At 36.6% G+C, this 25,111-nt stretch overlaps 1 protein-coding gene across 2 annotated transcripts; it reads left to right on the top strand.

The window, feature by feature from the left end:
* Positions 1 to 1,019: 1,019 nt before the first annotated feature.
* Positions 1,020 to 25,111, top strand: lrrtm4l2 (leucine rich repeat transmembrane neuronal 4 like 2). 2 transcript variants are annotated; one of them, XM_052604926.1, is made up of 3 exons: positions 1,020 to 1,739; positions 10,372 to 11,978; positions 24,190 to 25,111. In XM_052604926.1, exons 1-3 carry the CDS (start codon positions 1,736 to 1,738, stop codon positions 24,253 to 24,255), a joined length of 1,677 nt encoding a protein of 558 aa, XP_052460886.1. In that variant the 5' UTR covers positions 1,020 to 1,735; the 3' UTR covers positions 24,256 to 25,111. The 2 variants fall into 2 exon arrangements, with proteins under 2 accessions (XP_052460886.1, XP_052460885.1); XM_052604925.1 differs by having other exon boundaries at positions 10,372 to 12,027.

The raw sequence follows: 25,111 nt of genomic DNA, 5'->3' as shown, positions 1-25,111 counted from the left end.
GTCTCATCTGAATCAGGAGAGAAATCTGCACAGATCAAGCACCGTTTACAAGCCAATACATTTCAAATCTAATGTGTGGGTTGATTTTGATGTGAGAGGACAACCGGGGATGGACTTTTTTTTTTTTCACTGGAAGCATTATTATGGAATATGGACTCATATTTTGGCCAGAAGCAATGGTTTAAAGTTTAAATATTTAATGATTGATTTAGTTTCTTACAAGCATGCATCTCTTAACTTCACAAAACATTAACTGATGGACTGTGAATTATTGTGACATTTATATCATCTGTTTGGACTCTCATTCTATCTACATCTTGGATAACCTGAGAGTAAATACATTCAGGCATGTCTGTAGATTTTCAGCTGAGGGTATGCACAAAGATGTCAAAAAGCAACAGAATGGTCTACATCAGGGGTGTCAAACTCAATTCCTGGAGGGCCGGAGCCCTGCAGAATTTAGATTCAACTCTAATTAAACACACTTGATCCATATAATCAAGTCCTTCTTGCTTATTTGAAAACTACATGGTATGTGTGTTGGAGCAGGGTCAGAACATCAATCACATGTTCACATAGGAGAGCAACAAGAAATATAGCAAAAAAAAAACAATTCATTTTAGATTAATCTTAAATATGACTCGGGAACGAAGAGTGGTCTCAGTGAGGAATTCGATCATTTCATGTCATCCAATATCTGTACAAGAAACAAAAATGATTAGTTCATATACCGAGTCTTTGGGTTCAAGTCATTCATTCATCATGTGACAGCCACATAGACTAAAGGCTATGCAGTCCTGGAAAGATAAATTATTAGTTCATCTCCCAAGCCTTTGGGTCCTAGCAGTTTTTTTCTTTTGTTATTACATTACCCTGGTTATGTATCCGCTAAATTGTTTTGGAGTAAGAAAATAATAATAATAATAATAATAATTAATTCACAAGCATAAAAAATAGAAAGAGTAAGTCAACAAAAAGCCTGAACATTTATTGATACATGTTTTGTTGTTGTTAGAAGATACAACCAGTAAACAAAATGGCAAATCCAATAAAATCAAAGTTGTGAATTCAAATGAAATTAGCCACTATGTTGGCAATAATATTGTGATATAAAATGTATGATTGACATTTCAACCAACATACTGTATGAGTGAAACATGAAAACGTAGCCTATTGTGTCACTCTTTTATGTACAGGTAAACAACAGAGATATTTGATGAATTAACTTGTTTGAGTTGAGAACCTGCAGCCTATCAGCTACCAGCGTTGATCTTCAATCATTAAACCACTAAACCACAGCCACCCCCAGACGCGTGACGCGTGATCGCTGCCGTCCATGCGCGACGCTACTGAATCGCTGTTCTAACTGGCAGGTGCAACACGTCCCTCAGACTCACCGGTGCTGAAGCTGCGCGCATCCCGAAGATTCCAGCATCCCGCGTCCTTTCACAGCGACAGTATGGATCATGAAGCCTTTTACCGCCTGATCAAACTTCTCTCAATTTTGTTTTTCTCGCATCTTAACGTGATCATCTCGCGATTTGATCATCTTGGGAATCGGTAACCTGAATTATCAACTCGGTTTTTGTTAGTTATGCTTTTCAATTTGACTCGTGCAACTGCGCTCAATAAACTGACGCCTTTATTTAGTTGCACTTCAGCATCAGCAAGAAGCGCAGAGAGATTTCTGGAGTGAATCATCTTCTGAACACTCAACTGGAGCAGAACCAGTGCCATGGGTAAGATCATAAAGCAAAGAAACATTTATGTTGGTTTACTAAATAAACGTGTTCACGCATTTAAGTGCGTAATGGCATGACAACACATTCGGAGCGCATGCAAACCATTGAACTTAATTCATCTGTTGCAGATGCGATAATTGTGTGGTTTTAACGCGTTTGTTCATTGTGGATTTGTGCCCGTGTGTTTGTTTTGTATGCATTTCTATGGGCAATCAATTTCTCCGGTTCTGATTTCAGTCATGTTATTTTCCACCTTCATTCATCACTAGACACATGCATTTACTCAACGCCTTCTAGTGAAACACGGAGCTAAAATGGGAAAGCGTTAATGCTTCTGGACTTTTAAATATGAGCATTTTTGTGCAAAGCGAGCTTCATCAAACAATTTAAATGATATTAACGTGATACAACAAATAAATTAATAAAAACATATCTTGTGTTTTTCTTCAAAACTGACTTTAAGTTAATTTGTAGTTTTCTAATTATGGATACAGACAAACGAACAAATAATCTTTTTTGCTTTAGTGAGAAAATAATGCGTTGTTGCCCACAGTAACGCGTGTAGCAGTACTAGATGTGAGTTTTCTATGAGGCTTGGTGCATTTGTTCTATAACCATTTTAGGAAAATGTCACCATTTTGCCTTTATGGTTAATAAGCATTTGCCATAGCAGGACCATACTATCTTATTCAATCCAAAAAGGTGTCTTTTTCCCTTAAAAACGGTAAACAAAAATGCTGATAAACATCCATATGTAGTCTGCACATCTGCATGCATTATAATAATTAAAATAAAGACCACAGTCTTACTTTAAGATTTTTGCATGGCAAACTTCAAGACATCAACCTACCAAAAAAAAATCCTGTCAACGGCCCTATTTAATGCTTAGAAACGCTTTATGATAAGTCTGAATCATATGGAATGAGGATTTTTACAGTGTTGTAATTGGTCTCTTGCTGGCAGTTCAGTGGAAAATGATAGACCTTGCCTTTTGTGTCTTTGCTGCACTCAGTAGTTGCTTGCTGTGCTTTATAGTGTTACATTTCCTGGTGCTTCCCACTAAAATCCAGAAGCACATTGTAACAGTATTCATAAATCGGGAAGAAGGAGGCGGGAAGCGGCGAACATTCAAATAAAACTTTAATAACAAAATAAACACAAACCGAACCTAAACACAAAATAAAGTCCAGGCCTGGTCCTCTCTCATCCTTCACTGTCGTTACTCCTCCTTTTATCCAATGTTATAATCAGTTAAGACTGTGTATTAGAGAGCCTCCATCTGTGAACACTGCTCATTCTTTATGCTGCTTCTGAACAAGGAACAAATATAGATGTCCGTCCTGCAATTAATTTTGGTAACTACTGTACTGTATATAGAATAAAACGTCTTCCCCAGCCACACTGATGTCACAATTAGCTTCTAACATACTAATTTTATAGTAGTTCCACAAATGATTCCAAGTATGGGTTTTGAGCTTTATTCAATATTTTTAATCATTATAATTCAGAAATAACGTAAGTTATAAACAAGAACCTGCTTAAAACCAAAATGCATGGCCAAGGCATTATAATTTTTGAGCTAAGCCTGCTATTATGTTCAACCAAATGTTGGATGAACTCCAAGCACCTATGAAAGGAGCATGTGAGGTCCTCCTACAGAAACTGCACCTGAATCCAGAGAATTCCTATACTTGGCATAATGTGTGGAGCTGCAGATCATCCTATGCTAAAAACTTTAATAAATACTCCATTTGAGTCATTTCAGAGCTAAATAGTGTTGAATAAAGTATGTTGACATGAATAATTCCTTTTCAAACCACAGATATGTTCATGTGAGTGTACATTTAAAGTGTTCCAGAGTAACTAGAAAGCAACAGCTGATAACTGTATGCTCTATCAAGACTAATCTAATTTGATATTATTATCAAAATGCATTATCTTAAGGACTCCAGGGCAGAGAAGGGCTTTGCCCATATGGCACAAATCCAACCACATTAAGAATATTTTGATATTCCAGTCATGCACATCAAACTAGAGCTATATAGTCAGCCATGACTGGTTATTTTGCCCAGACTGTAGAAGTGGCCACAATACAGTTTACTCAAGTCAGCATTTCATGTCATTTTCATGTAATATGTTTCATGTAGTATGTTCCTGTTATTATTAGTAATATTATTCCTACTAGGGATTCATCCATGAACATTTCTAAATAAAATAAAATCATCTAAACTTCACTTAGTCACTTAAACTTTAAAGGGTTAGTACACCCAAAAATTAAAATTAGGCTGTGTTTTACTCAACCACATGGCATCCTAGTTGTATATGACTTTCTTCATTCAGACGAATCCAGTCGTAGTTATATAAAGTATTGTCTTTGATCTTTCAAGCTGTTTCACTCAGTGGGTGTTGCATGCATCAGGCCAAAAGTTAACAAACGTTGGTTTTAACAAGACTCACCGGCGCATGTGCAGCGCTGACCTCATGACGTCATCAGACCGGAGCTGCTTCCGTGTACAACTGTTGGCGCAAACTACATTAAAGTTATTATTACATTTTGAATATGGATATTTTTCTTTAAAAAAAATGCATTGATTCAATACAGGAGGCCTTTGTTCATCCCCCAGAGCTGTGTTAAACGTGTTGGATGGGTGCATTTATTTAACTTCTTTTGGACTGATGCATGCAACCCACTGAGTAGCACCAAACAGCTTGAAAGATCAAAGACAATTTTGTATATGCAGTGGGGCTTTATGTGTGAATAATTTTCAAAAAATGCATGTTATTTTCTATTTAGTACTCCCCTGAGTAAGATATTGTACATAAAAGGTGTTTACAATTAGTCCACAAGACAAAAAAAAAATTGCTGAAATTATTAAAATAAACCCATTCAAAAGTTTGGGAACCCTTGGTTCTTAATACTGTGTTCTGTTACCTGATGATCCTCGACTGTCTTTCTGTTTTGTGATGGCTGTGCACGAGTCCCTTGTTTGTTCTGAAGAGTTAAATTGAGAACTGTTCTTCAGAAAAATCTTTAAGGTCCTGCAGAATCTTCAGTTTTCCATCATATTTGCATATTTGAACCCTTTCCAGCAGTGACTTTATGATTTTGAGATCCATCTTTTCACACTGAGGACAGTTGAGGCACTCAAACACAACTATTAAAAAATCTTCAAACATTCACTGATGCTCCAGAAGGAAACAAGATGGATTAAGAGCTGGGGGGTGAAAACATTTGAATAGATGATGGCAAAATTTTTCTTATTTTGCTGAAATATTTTTTTTTCCATTTAGTTCTGCCCTTCGTAAGCAACAGAAGATACTTATATGTATGTTTCCTGGAACACAAATTAAGGACAATTTACCTTGATCTTCAAGGAAATTACATAACTGACAAAAAAGTTACAAAAGCTGTCACTGGGGTGGTACCTTTTCTAAACATACATCTTTTAACCTTATATACCCCCAAAGTATGCGCTTTAAAGGTACATATTAGTACTTAAATGGTACATATTTCTACCTTTTGAAAAGGTGATACCCCAATGAATGCTTTTGTACCTTTCTTCCAAGAATGTAGGTAATACAGCCTATGTTAATATCAAATAAACAATGATAGCAAGTAATGGTGGATTTTAAAAAGTGATGTTTCAACTTGGATTAGAATAGATGCTCTGGAATGACCTCCACGTCCCAGTCCTCAAAGCCTCCTCAAAAGTGAGTGTTTCAGGAGTCCTCCACAACACACTCCATACTCACATAATGACTCTATTTGACTATGAAATGCAATTTCTATTTTTGTGGCATTGGATATAATGTTTCACTAAATAATTCAAACTACAGAAACAAAATGTGTTGCTGAAAAATAACAACTTACAGTGCAATCAAGGTATATTTTCCATAAGCATATACGCTCTGTGGGATTTGAACCCATGACCTTGGCATTTACTGCAACAGCTGAGCTACAACATATGCACAGAGAACAGATGGGGTTGAATGCTTGTTAATTTCAGCTTTACCACTGACAAATATAATGAAATTCTCAGAAACACAATATGTTTTCACATTTTTCTCAGGCAAGGTTTAGTTTTCCCTCCCTAAATACAGTTTGGCCTATATTTCAATCAGATCGTTTTTTCTTATGATCATCAGAGGTGGGTAGAGTACCCAAAAACTTTACTCAAGTAAAAGTAAAAGTAATTCTAGAAATATTTACTCAAGTAAAAGTAAAAGTACTAGTCTTGAATAGTTACTTGAGTAAGAGTAAAAGAGTATCGGATAAAAAATCTACTCAAGTAGTTAGTTACTAGTTACTTTGGGTCATATATACTGAGCCTATTTTTATATAGATATATAGACAAAAAATGTATGTAATGTATGTGTGTGTGTATAAATGTATATATTTCATCAGCCTTTAATCCAATTTATGTAATTTATTATAAAACCCTGTCTGTTTATTTAAGTAACAAATATAGGTATCATGCCATAACATATTTTTAATACGACTGACTTTATTTTAAATGTGAATTTAACATTGAAAATTAATGTGATATAAATATTGCTACTAATCTTTCATTGTTCAGAAAGAGAGCAAATAACATTTACATTATTAAACATAATTTTCACTGACAGTCTAGATTTCATTCACTCTCAGAAACTACCATTAAAATCACTGAAACTGTTAACACTGTGAAATCAATATCTTAATTATAGATTCGTACACACATCTGCACTTTGTTGTTTCTGACGAGAGAATTCGGCAGAAAGAGGTATTCAGTATGTGAGCGAGTGAAGGAAGCACCGGCATTTCAGCGATGCCTCATCGGAACACCTCTGATTGGCCATTGCATTCAAAAGCTCAACAGAACCGTGTGTGATTGGTTAATGCGCAGCGCTGTAAAAACGCGTCTGTCTCTGGCTCAGCGCCAGCAAGCGATCACAGATCTGAATTTAGCAGCTGATGATATGACTTGCTGAACGTACTCGCACTGGTGTGATTGTATTAAAATTAATAAAATCTTAATCGGCTATTCTTTGTCTTTTGGAAGCTGCATTCAACCTGTTATAAGCCACACACGTACAACAAACTAATGTCACAGTGGTATCGTCTACTGTAATCGAATGTAGCCCAAGTTATTACCTGTTAAACAGTAGACAGCACACGCGTTCATCTAATAAGGATCTCCATCGCAAGCAAATAATAGCCTTTGCAGATTAGCTTTCAATTCAGTGCAGTTCCATAGCCCCGTTTTCAACGCTGCTAAAATTCTTAAACGTTACAACTCTGAGTGAACCGCTTCAGACACTCAGCGCGTGCAGCATGGAACTGAACGACTCAATCAAACTGATTCATGAACCAATTCACTCGTTTGCCAATTGGTTTGATCAAGCCTTTGAACAGAGTTGACTCAAAAGAATGAATCATTCGCGAATGGGCATCGCTCATTGTCGAGAGAAAAGTAGACGGCGCGTTTGGAATAAACTGAAGCATTTATTGCATTAAGATAAAGTAACGAGAGGGGCGTCGCCCACAGTAACGAAGTAAAAGTACAGATTTTTCCCAAAAAATGTACTCAAGTAAGAGTATAAAGTACCCATCTTTAAATATACTCCGAAAAGTATTCGTTACCCCGAAAAATTACTCAAGTAAATGTAACGAAGTAAATGTAACTCGTTACTACCCACCTCTGATGATCATATACTACTCAATAGACTCAAATTAGGATTAGCTATAAGCCCTTAAATGTTAAACTCTGAGGACAGAGAGAAACACGCATTGCAAAAGCACAGCAAACTCATTGTGAGGGGAGTCCATTGGGAAGGGAAGTCCCTGTGGACAGACAGTCCGAAAAAAGGAAACTTTAATACACCTCACTGGAAAGTGTTGGGAGCTCATTCTGTGGAGTGGGAATTGATGCTTGAGTGATAGTTAATTTACCACAAAGCATGACATCAAACAATATCTTTCAGAGTTTAAACTAGGCCTGTCAATTGACTTGTTCATTGAATTGCTGTGTAATTAATCATTTTCAAACTGATTGCATTTATCAATATTAGCTAATAGAATCTCCCAAATTAAGATAATGCATTTCTTTATTTATTTATTTACGTATGTATATATGTATGTATGTATAATGTATAATCAATTGTACTAAATTCAGTTAATAAATTAATTTTTTTGAAAACAAATGCTTTCTCTAGAGTAACTCTTGACCTTTCTCCATCTGGTGCATTTCTAGCTGTGTTATGTTTAAGTTATGTTCTTTAGATAAAAAGCAGTTTTCTCTGCTAGCACCAAAGATGTAAATACTCTTGTGTACCTGAAGAACCCTCATCACATTCATCTTGTTTCTTAATCATCTCCTGCTGAGTCCGGCCCGGGTATTACCCTCCATGTCAGGGTAATGGAACACTGCAGCATTCATTTGAAATATCAACTTGTCTTTTTGCCAAAGGAGATGGCAGCCCTCGTTCTCTCAGCCTCTCTGATGTCGAAAGCCCTGTTAATGGCCTTCTGAACCAGAGAAACTTGGGCATGAGTGTCTAAAATGTCAGTTAGTTTTCTTTGGGCTTCCCCCAAAAAGTGGTGGTGACACAGGTGAAAAGTTCATAGTTGTACAGTAAATTATTTATGTCATCTTGTGCACCCATCAACTATGGCCTCTATAGTGAGACGTTGAGGCAAGAGACAAGGAGCAACAAAAGTGTAATGGAGTAATGTTTGCAATCTGTTTTAATTCCATAATGTGATATATTTTAGATGTATTTCGGATAGATAGATAGATAGATAGACAGACAGACAGACAGACAGATAGATTGCATACTTATTGCATATTGATGGAACATTACACACACAAATTAAGACCAAAGTAAACAGATCAATGATTTCATGTTGAGTTCAAGTAGCCTAATTCAAGAAAATCAACATATGAAAAGGAAAGGAAAAATTACTCCCTCCATTATGAACACATCAGGTAGCTATGCTTTTAAAAACATCCTTATCTGTTCTTGATTTTAAACAGTTAAGTGAGAGGAAAACATTATGTGAATCAGCTCTGCAAATCTTAAACCTCTAATGACTCTCTAAGGTTTAATTTGCTCATTGATTTCTTTAACAGCCAGACGTGGAGATTGATTGCTAAGGTCCACATGCAGCCTTTTTTTTAGATAAAGATTTTTTTTTCTGTCCTGTTATACTAGTTTAATAACAAGCTGTAGAAAATGTACCAAATCCATCGTGTAGCCTACTGCTCTTGACTCATGGTTGGCGAGGGGTGTGGTCGCGGGTGGGGGGGGCATGACCCCCACTATCTGAGGGCTGTGCCCCCCTAGAAAAATTATTAAAAACTACACTGTGTATTGTAAATAACAATATTTTATACTTTAAATAACTTTGTTAGTAGTAAAACAACAAAAATGGGGCAAAAAAATCTCCCCCTCTCTTGCCTAACAGTGCTTTGGTCCAAATGCCTGATTTCCTCTTTTACATCAAGCCAAGTCCACGATTTTCCTGTTGGTTGAAGCGCCCCCAATGTGATATTTAGTACCTGGAATGAGAATTTTACCAGCCCACCAATAAACTTGTATTTTACCCCCAGAATGCAATTTTTACCAGAGTAAAAATAGTAACGTCTACAATGGACACTACTGCTATCGCGGTGCAACCACAACAGTATGAAGTTTTCTAATTTGGCACGGTCTCCCTGCTGCAGTACTGTAAAAGTAGTGAGGCTTTCCTCTGTATATACGTATACTTACAAGTACAATTTGAGCTGTATTATTTGTGTCCCCTTCAAAAATTGCTCTTGAGAAATTTTGTGTTTTTTGTCCCCTCCTACTGTTAGATTAAATTTATGCCTCTGCGTGTTGCTAATGATCTCTGCTGCTAAGGAAAGCAACGTGGTCTCAGTGTGCCATTTCTCTGTTCCAACAACTAGTCAGCAGGAGATGGGTGACTTGCCTTTAGTCACAGGATGAAACATGTTTACTGCCCCAATAGGACACTATTATATAAAATTGATGACTGTGTAAACAGTTTGGTATGCCCCATTGCTGTTGCACATCTCTTCTTGTTATAGCATCAAGGCAAAACAGTAGAACAGTGGGAAACTTATCATGTGTTACTTGCTAATGATACAAGCAAACTTTGAGTAAGATGACCCTGATGTTGCCTTTCTCTCATACCTAATTTAGCGTGAAGGTTAAGAAACATTCAGTGTTTGGCTGCTTTGAACATAGATTATGAATGCTATTTTTAGTCTCCAACACTAGTTAAATCTCTTGAGGGGGTGTACAAGAAACGGCAAACTGTTCCTTGCGTATGTCAAACGTATGCTGATTAGTTCCGCTCTGATAAGTGGATCTCATTGATTTCCATTCATTTAAAACACTTTTTCCGCTTCCCCCTCACTTCCATTTTGGCTAAAACCAGGGTACTTAATAGCTTGAAACCACTCAGCACATCTATCCATCCCCATCACAATCATGAATCGTTTTTTCTTGATGATAAAGATGAAGCTGTGCATAATGGATCTGCGCACCCACTCTGTCAATTGCAAACCTGTGCTCTCTAGGGTGAATGCTAAAACTGACCTCAAATGTTGTCTGTCTGTGTTCTGTCTGTATCTCTCCACAGGGCCCTTACTCTGGGAAGGGCGCCTGTCATGTTTTCTTATCCATGCTTCTGTTCTCCTGCTACTCAGCAAGGGGGAACGGATGTGCCCTGTGCATTGCCGCTGCGAAGGCAAGATTGTTTACTGCGAATCAGGCGCCTTTCAAGACGTCCCAGAGAACATCTCTCTAGGGTGCCAGGGTCTGTCCCTGCGGTACAACAGCCTCCTATTGTTGCTACCTTACCAGTTTGCTCACCTCAACCAGCTGGTCTGGCTCTACCTTGACCACAATTCCATCAACCTAGTGGATAGACTGGCTTTCCAAGGACTTCGTAGGCTAAAGGAACTAATCTTAAGCTCTAACAAGATTGTGCAGTTGCAAAACGGCACCTTTGAGACTGTCCCAAACCTTCGCAACCTTGACCTGTCCTACAACCAGCTGCAGGACTTGATGCCGGGGCATTTTTATGGACTACGCAAACTTCAGAATCTTCACCTGCGATCAAATAACATCAATACCATCCCTGTCCGTACTTTTATGGAATGTCGAAGCCTGGAGTTTCTAGATCTGGGTTATAATCGCCTAAGGACTATAACTCGTACGACCTTTCTGGGACTGCTCAGGCTGACAGAGCTTCACCTTGAGCACAATCAATTTTCTAGGATCAACTTTTTCCTATTTCCACGCCTCTTAAATCTGCAGGCACTTTATCTGCAATGGAATCGCATACGGACAGTCGTCCAAGGTTCGCCTTGGACTTGGCACACTTTACAGAAATTGGATCTATCAGGCAATGAGATTCAAGTTTTGGATCCTGCTATTTTTAGGTGTTTGCCCAACTTGCATATGCTCAGTCTGGAGTCTAACAAGATCAGCAACGTGTCCCAGGAAGTTGTTTCATCATGGATCTCAATTAGCACTATCAATCTGGCAGGAAATATATGGGACTGTAGCTCTAGTATTTGCCCCCTGGTGTCTTGGCTGAGGAATTTCAGGGGAACTAGAGATGCCAGCATTATTTGCAGCACTCCCAAATCCCTTCAGGGGGAAAGAGTCATGGATGCAGTGAGGAACAACTCAGTGTGTGAGGAGATATACACTGTGGAACCGACAACAGAATTAAATCTTATTCTGACAACTACTACTACGACAACACTTTGGCCAACCGAAATCACCACTACAACCCCACGCACCACAACTAGACAGCTTTCTCAAGTTACCCACATACAAAGACTCACCCCAAAGGTTTTATTTCCTGTTCAGTCCAACAATGAATTCCTACAACCCCTAACGGTAACACCTACCAGCCTACCCTTCACCCCCGAACCCGAGTTTGAGCATATGACCTTCCACAAGATCATCGCCGGCAGCGTTGCCCTATTTCTCTCAGTGTCTTTAATCCTGTTAGTGATTTATGTCTCATGGCGACGATACCCTAACAGCATGAGGCAACTCCAGCAGCACTCTATTCGACGCAAGCGCAGGAAAAAGACTCAAGAGCCTGAGCACAACATCAACTCTCAACTGCAAGAGTACTATCTAAGCTACAACCATGCCAATGCTGAGACCATGGACTCTTTGGTTAACGGGGCATGCACCTGCACCATCTCGGGCTCCAGAGAGTGCGAGGTATGACCTACCACTAAAAAAAGGAATTCTCTGCACCAGGGAGTCAGAGGTAAACTTTTTAAGAGCTTGACTGCCCGCAAACCTTCTCGCTGTCATTCCTCTGAACCACAACTTTGAAATGCTTAAATTTAATTGCATAAGTAGAGAAATAGATTATATAAAAGCTAAAATTCTCTCATTAGTCACTCACCTAGTCATTCCAAACATGCTGTTAATTGTTTTCTGTAGAAAAACGAAAAAGAATCTTCACACAAAGACTTTGTTATACAATGATAGTTCAGTGACCACATCCATCAAGTTGTAAAAAGGACAACCCCTTCTCCTCATGAAATTAACATAACATAATTTCATTCATGCACTATATTCCAAACCTTCTTTTGCATTAACTTGAAGAGAAAACAAGTCGTATGAACTTTTATGGTTTTCTCATTTTTGGAGCTTGACAAACATGGTTACACTGAATTGTCAATGGAAAAAAATAAAAACTTAAGAGTCTCCTTTCATGTTCTACAGGACAATTAACAGCATACAAGTTTACAAAGAGTAAATAACAACAAAATTTACCATTTTGGCCAGTGCACGAATTAAGCTCGAATTAAGAATTCTGCTACCTTGGTTCACACTGATAAGTAATGCCTAAGAGTTGTAAACAAGTACATCCTTTGACCCATCATAGCATTATATTTTATTATACAACCCTTAAGCACTTTGCAACCAGCTCTAAACATTTTCACTTGATGGTCTCCCTCAATTAAACTTAATTAATAGTTAACAATCCTAGCAGAGTAGTGTCATCTGTATTTGCCTTACAGAAACAAAGCCTTCATGACACTAAACAAAACTCACAGTGATGTTATTGTGAGTCATTATAAGCCTTGTGTTTATCTTCGGATGAGAAGGAACTGAAATAGTGACAGTAATTACGTACTTAAATTATAGAGCTTTATTGTACAAAGCATTATTTATTTATTTATTTATTAAATTTTTGTCTAGATGCATTTTGCTGCATGACTACATGCCCTTTACAAGTACCAGATGTTGGAAATCAATGTACATATTCATGCTTTCCAGCACATTCAATTATTGCCTAGTCTTTTAACTCCTGCTTGGGGGTGCTACATTGTTCCTTTTGATTACATCTTTGTTATAAAGGGTCATCACATCTTCAGTTTTGACATTTAATGATTAGGAGGACTCATTTTTGCATCTTAATATTTATCTTTCTTTCTCGTGTTTGTGTCGAATTTACTCCAGATTTTTGGGTGATGCAGAAAATTAAAATAACCTTAATAAAAGCTTTTACAAACCTCACCAGATAATGCATGACATTTTTGATGGGGAGGATACATGCCTTAATTGTACCCAGTCTGGCTTTCTGTCCCATCCCAAGAGAAAACAACAGCAAATGGGTCACATGGGATGAGATGTGAGGATGCAAGTATCTATTAAATCTATCAATTCTAAATGTATTTTTCAGGCTGAAATACCTTTCTGCATGCATTTAGGTCAGTTATATCCTTTATGTCCATATAACTGAACATCAGTACACATGCATTTAACAATATATAGACTTCTAAAGCTACTTTTTGTCTTTTAAATGCTTTGAAGTGCATTTTTTATTTATTTGATAACTTTTTAACAGATATTTGCAATCAATTCTGATTAATTTGACATTAATTTGCATAATTAATTAAATTGAATTAATATGTGGGCGTAAAAATTGTTTCATCACCATAATAACTTACCACATAATCATGCACAGTTAGTGCAGAGCAATAAACAGACTTATTAAATACAAGAGAAAAAAACTTCCCAACCAATCACAATTTCATTAGTACTGTATATTATGTTATTATAGCCAAATAACAGTGATGCCAATATGGGAATATGCATGAATAAACATACACAAAACTATACAAGGTAAATGTCTGCTGTAAGAATAAAACCAAGACATTTACACTAACCAAAACAGTATATCCTCATATTCCTATCCTATTCTTGATGTCCAATGCACGAGAGTCACTGCCTTAAAACGTGTCACCATAATGATGAAAGTGACGCTACTGGCTTCTCTCCAAGTGCTGATGTGTGACATTCAGAGAATGTCACATTTTACTGTGCGTGATAGTTTCATAAAGATGTCAATCATTTTCCCACCAGTCTCGAAAGCTCCCAAATTATAGAAATATACAGTGTGGCATATGCTCATATGCATCCTGCTGAAGGCATTAAGAGCTTATATTACCCCCCAGAGACCAATAAACTACATGATTCATATCTCCATCCACCCATACAAAAAACTGGTCTAAAACACGTCTGTTGTTGTTGTTGTTGTTTTAGGGGGCTTGAGTATTTTAGGATCAGTACTGTAATCGTTCTGAAACTGATTTGTAACACCATCCGCAGAATAAATTTTGCGGTTGCATAAACATCATATTCACATGCTGTTCATGCACTAATTTTTCAGTCGATCTCCCGTGCAGTTGACAGTTCCCAATACAAAACCAGCTGTCATTGTTTTATGCTTTGGTTCATTAGGACAACCTGGTGGAACATGCATCTTGAATTTGAAAGGCATAAACACTATGTGTCAGGCTCTGCTTTAACCTGTACTTCAGTAGAGTGACCAACTTTTTCAATCTTCTGGTGACCCTAATAATATAGATTGTTTTCCTGTCAATGGCATTTCCACCTCGGCTTCACACGTCTAATCTTAGCATGAAATTGAATCTTTTTTTTTTTCTTTTTTTTTATCCCTGCTGAAGTTTCCCAAGTGGAAACTTGCTTGTTTGGTTCTGCTTCTGATTAGAATACTTTGCCTCCAGAACCATGAAGTAAAATACACTTGGAGTTGCAAATTTGACCTTGCTTTTTTTTTTTTTTTTTAGACAAAATGCATGGTATAGATGCAGCAGGTTGTCACAACATGACTTTTCTGGAAAAAGTCTCCGTTTTTCTCTGATTAAATCTCACAGAGCCAGAAAAGGACGTCAGACTAAAATAAAAATAAAATACAAAAAATCATATCTTGCATAAAGAAAGTTAAGCACATTTTAGAACCATTTGCATTGTGAACTTTATTTGTATGTAAATGAAATGCATTTATACAGAACATTTTATGTAAAACTGTATTGAAACAATGCATATTGTGATTTGAACATTCTCATTGCCATAATGCATTGTTTATTTTCTATTTATTATTATTACTGTTTCATTAAAGGCAGTACAAAAATGTGCAATAACTTAGAACCCTCAAATAAAATGTAATAAGATCATTTTCTTCATGCAAAATAAAATTTCTCTCTTTTTTCCTTCTCTTTATTTTTATATTTTCGTATATGTATATATTTATTTAAAATACTGGCAAATATTGCTCAAAACTAGGAATCTTTGTGAACAGGCCTACAGTATTTCGATTGTGACTGTGACTCATGCTGATCATTTAGGCAACAACAGTATCAGTTAAGTGATAACTCCATCACTTCCTGCAACAATAATTGTTCTAAATTTGCATTCCAAATTAAAATGCACACATGCAGCTCTTCCCAGGAGTAAGCCAAGGACAGTGTTTACGCAGGCATCACGTTTATTAGCAATCTTAAAACAGGCTAAATGGATGAGATAAATAGGCAAAGTGTATTAATAGACAGCAGTTGGCACATTTTTCAGAGCCTGCAGCATTTTCTGAGGGAGAAAGCGATGCGTGTTTTGTGTCAGGAGTCTGCAGACTGACAGATCAGAGCGAAGATGCTAATATTACTTTAATGTGCATTACATGGGAAATGGATTCCACTGCAGGGTGAAGGCATTTGTTTCATGAGCTGTGAATAATCAAATTAGATAGATCAATGTAAATAAAAAGTGTTTCTGTATCATATTTCATATTTTAAAAGGAATTACTGTAAAATCTGCAGTCGGGTTAGGTGACTCATAACTGTCATATCAAATGTGTAGCATTCTGAGGAATATTAAGTGTCTCCACTTCATGATACTGCACATCGTGTGTGAGAAGAATAAAACATTACAGATGATCCTTCACTCTGCTTCCGTCCTCCCAATTGAGTCTCACACTCTTTCTGAGAATCTTACAATCCTTGTGTTTACTTGGATCAAAAGCAATGTTAAAGTCAATATGAAATCCAACCTGACTCTACTGTATGTTATAAAATCTAATATGAATCAAAAAATGATTAACTGCCAAAAAAATTAAAAACTTTAAAAACAGTAAAAATATTTTTACAATAAAATTATTATTTTTTGAATATGTTTAAAAATATATCTTAATCCTGTGATCATAACTCCAGTCTTCAGTGTCACATGATCCTTCAGAAATCATTCTAATATGTTGATTTGCTGCACAAGAAACATTTCTTCTCATTATCAGTGTTGAATACAATTGTGCTGCTTCATTTTTTTATGTTTATTAAACCAAGATACTTTTTTCAGGATTGAAACTGTGTTCAGACTTTGCAGTTTGAATTTCAATCTGTTTAAAAGTGGTAAGAGGTGATTATTTCACAGACATATCCCAGATAAAGAGCAGTTCTGCTTTGAGGATATCTAGTTTGCTATCCATCACTTGCCAACAACTGTCTCAAAACATTGGTCATCTTTGAAATGTTTGATGCAACTTATCTAGAAAACTTTAACAACATTTATTAATTGAATCAGACAACTTTTCTTTCATAGGAACTGAACTGAGAATAAAAATAAAGAAATAATTTAAAACTTTCAAACTTTTTCTTTTGTATTGTTTTCCAGTAAAACATCTAAACATAACTAAAGGAAATTAAAACATAAGAATGTAGCCTACTTGAAAAACTAAATTATTTCCCCCTAAAAAATGAAAAACAAGTCATTATTTATTCACCCTGGTGTTGTTCTAATTGTTCTAATGTAGTGCCTCCTATCCAATCAAGCACAATAAGATTTGATTTGTGCTTTGTTTGTTTTGATATGAAACAAAGATTTCAAATTCTGTTCATTTTATTACAATATTCAAACAATAAATAATGGTTTGGTGTGGTTTAATGTGGGGTGAGAGATCACCACTTTAATGCCAGTTACAGCTCAAAATAAACATGAATGAGCATCCAAAGGTATATTTAAAGAAAGAGTACAACCGAATCCACATCTGTCTTATGCAATCGCTAAATCAGTGTTTCAACCATGGAAGGATGTCAATACAACAGCTTGTAAACAATATGCTACATAACGTCATTTACCTAAAAAAAAAAAATAATAATAATTAAATGATCGGTTACTATAAACTCGAGTCGTTAGTCAGCTAGAAAAATGAGTCTTATGAAGGTTCTAGGGAGGTTTATATATATATATATATATATATATATATATATATATATATATATATATATATATATATATATATAATTGAACTCTAGTAAGAAGTTAGTAATTTAGTAAGTTAGTACTACAACAATATTATAGCAATGAAAAACACCAGGGTGAGTAAATTATTATTTCATATTCATATTTGGGTGAAATATACCATCAAGATGCTTTTTTGCATCAAAATTAAGCAAATTTATACTTAAAACAAGAAGACAAAAACATCTGCTAGTGGAGTCAGAAAAAATTATCTAGTTTTCTAAAATCTAAAGTCACTTTACCAAACAGGAGTGCTTTTATTATTTACCCACTGTGGCTCTCGCTTCTCCTGTCCTACTGACATAATGCAACTATTTCTGTTTTTCCTCCTCCATTTTCCTCTATCAGATAAAGATAGACAGTTAACGCCCTAATGGCTGTAATTAACTGCTTTCTCAAGCTGCGGCATATGCGCATATGCATGCACACACACACACACACACACAAACAAACACTCACAGTGTGACAGCAGAGGTGTAGAGCTGAAGGGACGCTTGAGCTCAGGGGGTCAGAGGAAGTCCTCCCTTTATTAGAGATCCATTGGCACAATCGCTTCATTACTGCCCTTGCATTCTCCTCTCTCTCTCTCTCTCTCTCTCTCTCTCTCTCTCTCTCTCTCTCACTCTTTAAGGAGTGAGAGAGGAAATTAAAGTGAGCAGAGAAGCATAGAGTACAATCCATCTTGGATTAAAGGTGCAGATTAAAAACAAACTGTGCAGCAGGATGTTAAGGCTATTTATATCACTCCGTGCTTAGACTTCATAAAAGAAAGGAAGAATTTGCCTGAACCTTTGACCCACTGGCTAATTAAGCAGAATGGTAATTCTCATATTTTCAGCTCTTTTCTTTTAGTTTTCTTTCTTTTGAACACAAATGGAAAACCTGTTTCTGAATTTTCTCAATAAAAGAGTATGGGGATGGATGATTATCAGAAAAAGGTTTTAAAAAACACCATTAAGCCATTTAATTTGGCAACACATTATATTTCAAGTCATTTGAACTCTTATAACAGCTTGGTGGGGCTTCCATGATGCTTTCACTGTGATTTTTTGGAGTTCAGCAGCCCTAAAGTGTCCATATTCACTTTAATTGCATGAAAAAGCCAAGCTAGGACAAAGTGCATTTGTGTTCCAAAATTGGTAAAATTGGGGTAATATGATCATATTTTCTTGGCCTGGTAAGGACTCTAGCTGCTGCATTTTGGACTACCTGTAGCTTGTTTATTGAAGAAGCAGGACAACCACCTAGAAGTGCATTACAATAGTCTAGTCTAGAGGTCATAAATGCATGAACTAGCTTTTCTGCATCAGAAACAGATAACATGTTTCGTAGCTTGGCAATGTTTCTAAGATGGAAGAATGCAGTTTTTGTAACATTGGAAATATGATTTTCAAAGGACAAATATAACACCCAGATTTCTGACTGTAGAGGAAGTAACAGTACATCCGTCTAGTTGCAGATTGTAATCTACAAGATTCTGTGTAGTGTTTTTTGGTCCAATAATTAATATCTCTGTCTTATTCGAATTTAATTGGAGAAAATTATTTGTCATCCAATCTTTTACATTTTTAACACACTCTGTTAGCTTAGATAATTGGGAAGTTTCATCTGGTCTCGTTGAGATATATAGCTGAGTATCATCAGCATAACAGTGGAAGCTAATTCTGTATTTTCTAATAATATTACCAAGGGGCAACATGTATATTGAAAATAGAAGGGGACCTAGGATGGATCCTTGTGGCACTCCATATTTTACTGATGGTAAATGAGATGACACCCCATTTAAGTAAACAAAATGGTAGCGATCGGACAGGTAGGATCTAAACCATCTTAGAGCCTGCCCTTGAACATCTGTATAGTTTTGTAATCGATCTATGAGTATGTCATGATCTATGGTGTCGAACGCAGCACTAAGATCAAGTAAGACTAGAAATGAGATGCAGCCTTGATCTGACGCAAGGAGCAGGTCAGATCAGGTTAAAGTCTTACTCATTGTTAATAGGCAGTATGCACTGAATACTGCACAGTATGCAGCATGCATTTACTTCCACATATAGCCTGCTTCCAAAACCAAGCATCATTGAAGAAACAGAATCAGAGTCTAATCAGAAAGTAAAATAGGAGTCTTTCCTGCAGAGAGCTTTGAATATACATCTTAAAAAAGATAAAATTCTCTCTCAGTTATCAGCATGCCTGCAATTGTGAAACTTATTTAACTTGTTTTGGTTATTCACTGCTAACAAGCTGTTCCAAATTGTGTCCTCTTTCATAAGCACTTAAACCACAGTTATACTTTTTCTTGAAATCTACTCTCTGTGAATGTCAGAGTAGCCTGAAGACATCTCCATCCCTCCCTGCAGATGTTTGTCTTTTTTTTCTGTAATCACCAACATTTGACATAAAAAAGTCACTCTCCTAGTAATAGAGACAATTATACAGATCCAAACCCCTACAACCACTCTGGGTGTGCATTTTCATAGTGGTTTCACAGCCGTCAACAAGGAAATTGTTGCATGACCTACATGCTCATTTCACTGCGCAGTTCTCCCCATTCCCATGTTACCTGATGGAAGTATGAGTGAATACTGTGGGTGGGTGTATAAACGCAGTGTACACATATACGCAAACACCTCTGGGATCTGATTCAAATTGGAATAATGTAAAAATAAACTAGGTACAAATGAGGTCTGATTGCACTTGTATTTTTTTCTTGCCACATTCTGTTATTGGAATTCCTCTGCCATTTCTTCCCAAAGGAACTGAAAGGAATTTCAATCGTTACACATCTCTTTACTTTTTCTACATCTGTCAGGCACTATAAACCCTAAAATCACCCTAGAAGTAGTCAATATGAATTGTCATATGGCTCCACCCATGAATCTGGGCAAAGAATACAGGCTTAATGAAAGTTTTAGAGGGAAGATTATTATTAGTGTTTTCTTTGCACAAGTTATCATTGGAATTAATAAGACTTGGAATATAGTCCATGAAAGTAAAAGAAGAGCATTAGCATTAAAAAAAAAAAATATATATATATATATATATGTGTGTGTGTGTGTGTGTGTGTGTGTGTGTGTGCGTGCGTGTGTGTCCAAATTGAGCATTTTTAGTCATTGTGTAGCAAAGAACTGCGTAAAGATTCTTCACAATTTTATTTTGCATTGGATTTTCCATGCAAAGTATACAGTTTTTAAATTACAGCAGCAATCACTTTCAGAATAATTTTTTGGGGTGAAATTTTCTCTTATACTCATGAAGCCTATTGGGAGATAAAGAGTGACAACTGATATTTATATGCATTTTTAATGCAAGTACTGTAATCTGCTATATGTTAGAAAGTGGTCATATGAATATCACTAACTGTCCCCAATTGCATATTGTTGCTCATTTTGGACCTTTGAATGAAAGTAAGGTGTTTTTTTCCTTCTCAAATATGAGCTCCATGTACTCCTATATCATACTATAGAAGCCATACAATCCTGATGTATCAAATATGATACTCAACAAAAAATATTTTTCAGATTTAAAATAGAGAGCAAACTAAGATGTTTGCTGAAGTCTCCTGTCTAGATTTTACTTGATTTTCCCCCCTCTATGATTAAGTTGCACAGTTATTGTAAGTATAAAGTGCTTCCATTGTGGCAGAAAACGCAACTAAATTTGGCCACTCTATGTCATATAACTGTCACAAACAACAACACAGAATACAAAATCTCTCTCCTCTAGAGATTCACAACAGATTTCAACATATGCCTCAAATGGCTCCGACTTACCTAGAAAAAGTCTGCAGTCAAGTCAGATATCTCAATATGAGTTCAAATATTTCTCACGAGAGCCAATGATCTAAGCTGCTATCCACATTCAATTGCTCTTACTGTATTTCAACTATTGACTCGTTTATGAGTACTTTTATTTTCCCTAAGGGCAAATTTTAGCAGAAACATCTGAAGCATATTGATACATCTAATCACCAATATTTACACATTACAAAATATTTCATAAGACTCCTGAGCTATGAAAGCAATAACCTTTCATTTTTGTGTCTCTCTACTGTAAGATTCACTCCAGCCGTCTGCCACATTATATGAAATGTGTTTCAACCTGGCGAAGTGTTGATGTTGACGTTTTTATTTGTCATCATAACAATTTATGTGGCCCATCAGTTAATTTGCATCTCTGCATGACTCATGATTCTATAGTACAGGTGGAGAGGTGGAGTGGCCATCAAGATTTATACGCTTGCACGTTTATGTGTCGCAGTGTTTGGCTGGCTTCTCTTAGAGCTGCTGTCCTCTATTCACAATCCACAGCAAATCAGGGCTGATAAATCAAGGCCAAGTTTGCATACAAACACATGCACATGTTAACACACATGAGTGCAGACGTGCTGAAAGGGCAGTTAGGCGGTACAGAGGCAGATTTATAATGATCCAGAGATAGTATTATGGTAATAAGTGTTATTTTGTACAGAAATGAACACCTCTGATGGACAGGCTCATTTAGTGTCTCTGAGGAAGACTAATCAATGATAAGGTGAGCGCTATCCATTCTCCATCTGGAAAACTCCATTACAGGACTGATGAGGTGCATATTAAAAAGCCATTAGAGAAGCATCTCCCACCGTGGTGAAAAGAGTCCTCTGGTTAGCGGTTATTTGAGATCTGAGTGATTTATAACCATTAAAGAAATCTCAAAACTCAAGATCAAAAGAAAACACAACTGGAGTTGAGGTTTACCAATAAACACACATACTCTGACACACTGCAAATGCTGGGCAATCAAAGTTTGAATCTGGCTCAAAACATTTAGTCCTGGGTAAAAAAAAAAAAGAACTAACAACAAGCTATAATGACAGCTAGCTAGAACGATGAGTTGATAATTAGCTAGAACAAAAGCTAGAACAAGAGCAAGAATGATAATTAGCTAGAACTATCCCTGATATCAAATGTTGATCACAGAGATTATGAGATCTATTTAGGACATCTATTTGACGTCTGCATTTACATCTGCAAGGCATATTTTTTAGAGTGTTTGCTAATCTGAAATATGTCTATAGGACGTTTCCTTTCAGATGTCAAATAGACGTTTAGAAAATGTCTTTACGATTTAAAATGTACTGTATGAAAAACTGACATCTTAGAGGACGTCTATCAGATTTTTTTACACAACAGATGCTTTCAAGATGGAGATAAATAACTAGCTACAGTGATAGCTAGAAGGACAGCTAGCTGCAATGATAGCTATATAAATGGCTAGCCAGAACAATAGTTAACTAGAATGACAGCTATAATGATAGCTAGCTACAAAAATAGATCAGTAGATAGCTAAAACAACAGCTAGAACTATAACTAGCTAGAATTACGACTGGCTAGAATGATACCTAGCTAGATAAATAGCTAACTAAAACAATAGCAAGAGTGATTGCTAGTCAGAACGACAGATAGATAGTACATAGTTCAGTAATATACTAATAATATAATTGAAAGGAGTCTGCATCATTAAATACACTATAATTCCCGTTCTAGTCGCCACTTTAATCTGGGTTGAGAAGCACCAATGTACTGAATTTGCTGACTGTGAAAACAAAACCTCTATCTTCCTTTTTAATAGCAATAGCCATTTACATAATTTGAAAGTTTGCACCTAATGTAAATATCAACACATATTATCCTTTTCAGACAAATTGCAAATAGACATGCCATTCACATAGTGTATATTGAAGTGGAAAACTATTGTACTTAGCATACACTGCCTAAGCAATGGTAGGTGGAGAGGAAAAAAAAAGCTTTTTCAGTAACTCAAGGTCAGTTATTTTCACTTAGTGTGAATAGATACTGCCTTTTCTAATTTGCTTGATCATGTCAACATGTTCTGCTCATTATGCATTTATGTTTCCTGCCCACAGCCGTTTCTAGTGTAAAAATATTAACCAAATAGCCAATTCAAAGTCATGCACTAGCTATACTCACCTTACAAGTTCGCCTTCCTCTCCATGTTCAATCTGAATACTCTGTCCACTTTGCGAGACATGAAATATGATTTATTTATAAGCTCAATAATTACATCTCTCTTTGGAGCACTGCTATTGAAAGATTAGACCCCTACTGTTTTTGTGTCTTCACAGAGAATGAATATCATATATTCAACTAACACTGCAAAATAAAAACAGCATGTAAACTCCTCCGTTTGGCACATAATTACACAAAAAATATTGTTGGCTGGATGAAAGGACATTTTTAAACCAGAGAACAAACTGTATTCACATTTCTGAGAAGATGCGGGGAATGTAGATGATTTGCATGCATGCGGTAACTCACATTTAATGCAAAATGGCAATGCATGTGCAGCTTCTTTACCAGAAGGGATCACTTTAATTTCATCAGTTTTAAACACGAAGAGCTGTTCACAGCACAGGTTACTCTCGACATGAAGATGAGCGAGTGCGAAATATGTGTATGCGCACTGAGTGAACCGTTCGTCTCACAAACACGCCGTCTAGAAGTTAATTGGAAAATGACATGCTTTTTAAAAATGTTTCTGGCTGCAGGAAGAAAGATACTGAAAATATAGTTGTGACAGTTAATTGATTCTTCAACCGGAGTCAAAGACAGCTTAGCTCGATTAAAAGCAGAGCATTGTTTGCACAAGAAACATCATCTAGGGAACGCTATCAAATTAAACACATTTGAAAGCTAATTTGTTTGAATGTATTGAGTCTGGGTGTAAACAATATGCTTAGTGCATTCCAATTGTGCTGGAAAAGTGCACGACACAATGCTGCATTAGTCATGTAAATCTAATGCATTCTTAATTGTTTTCACAGAATGCATACATGTATCCCAGACCACTTCCAGGGGCCTGGATGGGAGACATATCTACAATTCACTGAGGGGCCCGTGAGAAAATGCACCACTGCCCATTATGATTTGCAGCGGCTCAGATAAAGCTTTTCCTGGATTTTGCTTCCGCACTGAGAATTTTACAACACAAAAGGAGAAAGAATTAGGCTGAATGGGCGGCACACATACTCAACCCTTCATTTTGGACTCTTTTAAAAGTGGAGCAAGTGGATACGGCATCAATTTGACACCCAGCTTGGTAGTCGCTTCGATCAACAATGAATATCCCCCATGACGGGCAAATCTCTCCATAATGAACCAGCAAAATTTTTCTCAGCGCTGCCATTGTTGCTGTATGATAGCTACTACCTGCTCTCCCCCAAGAAATCAACATCTACGGTCCGAATTCCCATCCAATTCATCCCTTTTGTGTTGTGTAGTGATGTGACAAACTATTCATGCTGAAACATCGGAAACGTCTCTCGTGATCAGTGGACGGTAATTGCTCAATTGAGCACAACCCACAAGGAGGTTTCTGAGGACTTAATAACAACAGAAGATATTTTTGACTGCTGTGAAAACATCGTGAAGAAAAGCCCGTTTGGACTGTAACCTCACCATGAGTATCCATTGGGATTTGATTTCAGCCCTTCCTGAACTTGGACACACCACGGGAGAGTTGAATTGTGGCTATCGTACAGTATGTGTGTTGTGAATGTGTTTTTTGTTCTCTGTTTAAAGCTGGAATTGCCACTTTCCCTGGATTTTTTAGGAGTCCTTTCTCTTTGTTCACAGAGAAAAGTTAGCTGACAATTTTTGTATGAGCAACAAATTATCTGAATGTGATGAATCAAAGAGAGATCGGCTTTTAAAACACTTCATGTTTTTGAACCAATTACATCTGGA

The sequence above is a fragment of the Carassius gibelio genome, chromosome A8 (assembly GCF_023724105.1).
Source record: "Carassius gibelio isolate Cgi1373 ecotype wild population from Czech Republic chromosome A8, carGib1.2-hapl.c, whole genome shotgun sequence".
In the NCBI taxonomy this organism is placed as follows: domain Eukaryota; kingdom Metazoa; phylum Chordata; class Actinopteri; order Cypriniformes; family Cyprinidae; genus Carassius; species Carassius gibelio.
This window is presented reverse-complemented; position numbering and strand designations above follow the sequence as displayed.

Bases quoted from the DNA above. Each gene is read 5' to 3' on its own strand.
- lrrtm4l2 (XM_052604926.1), top strand. The intron at 11,979-24,189 runs GTATGACCTACC...TTGTTTTCACAG, and splicing joins CGGGCTCCAGAGAGTGCGAG to AATGCATACATGTATCCCAG.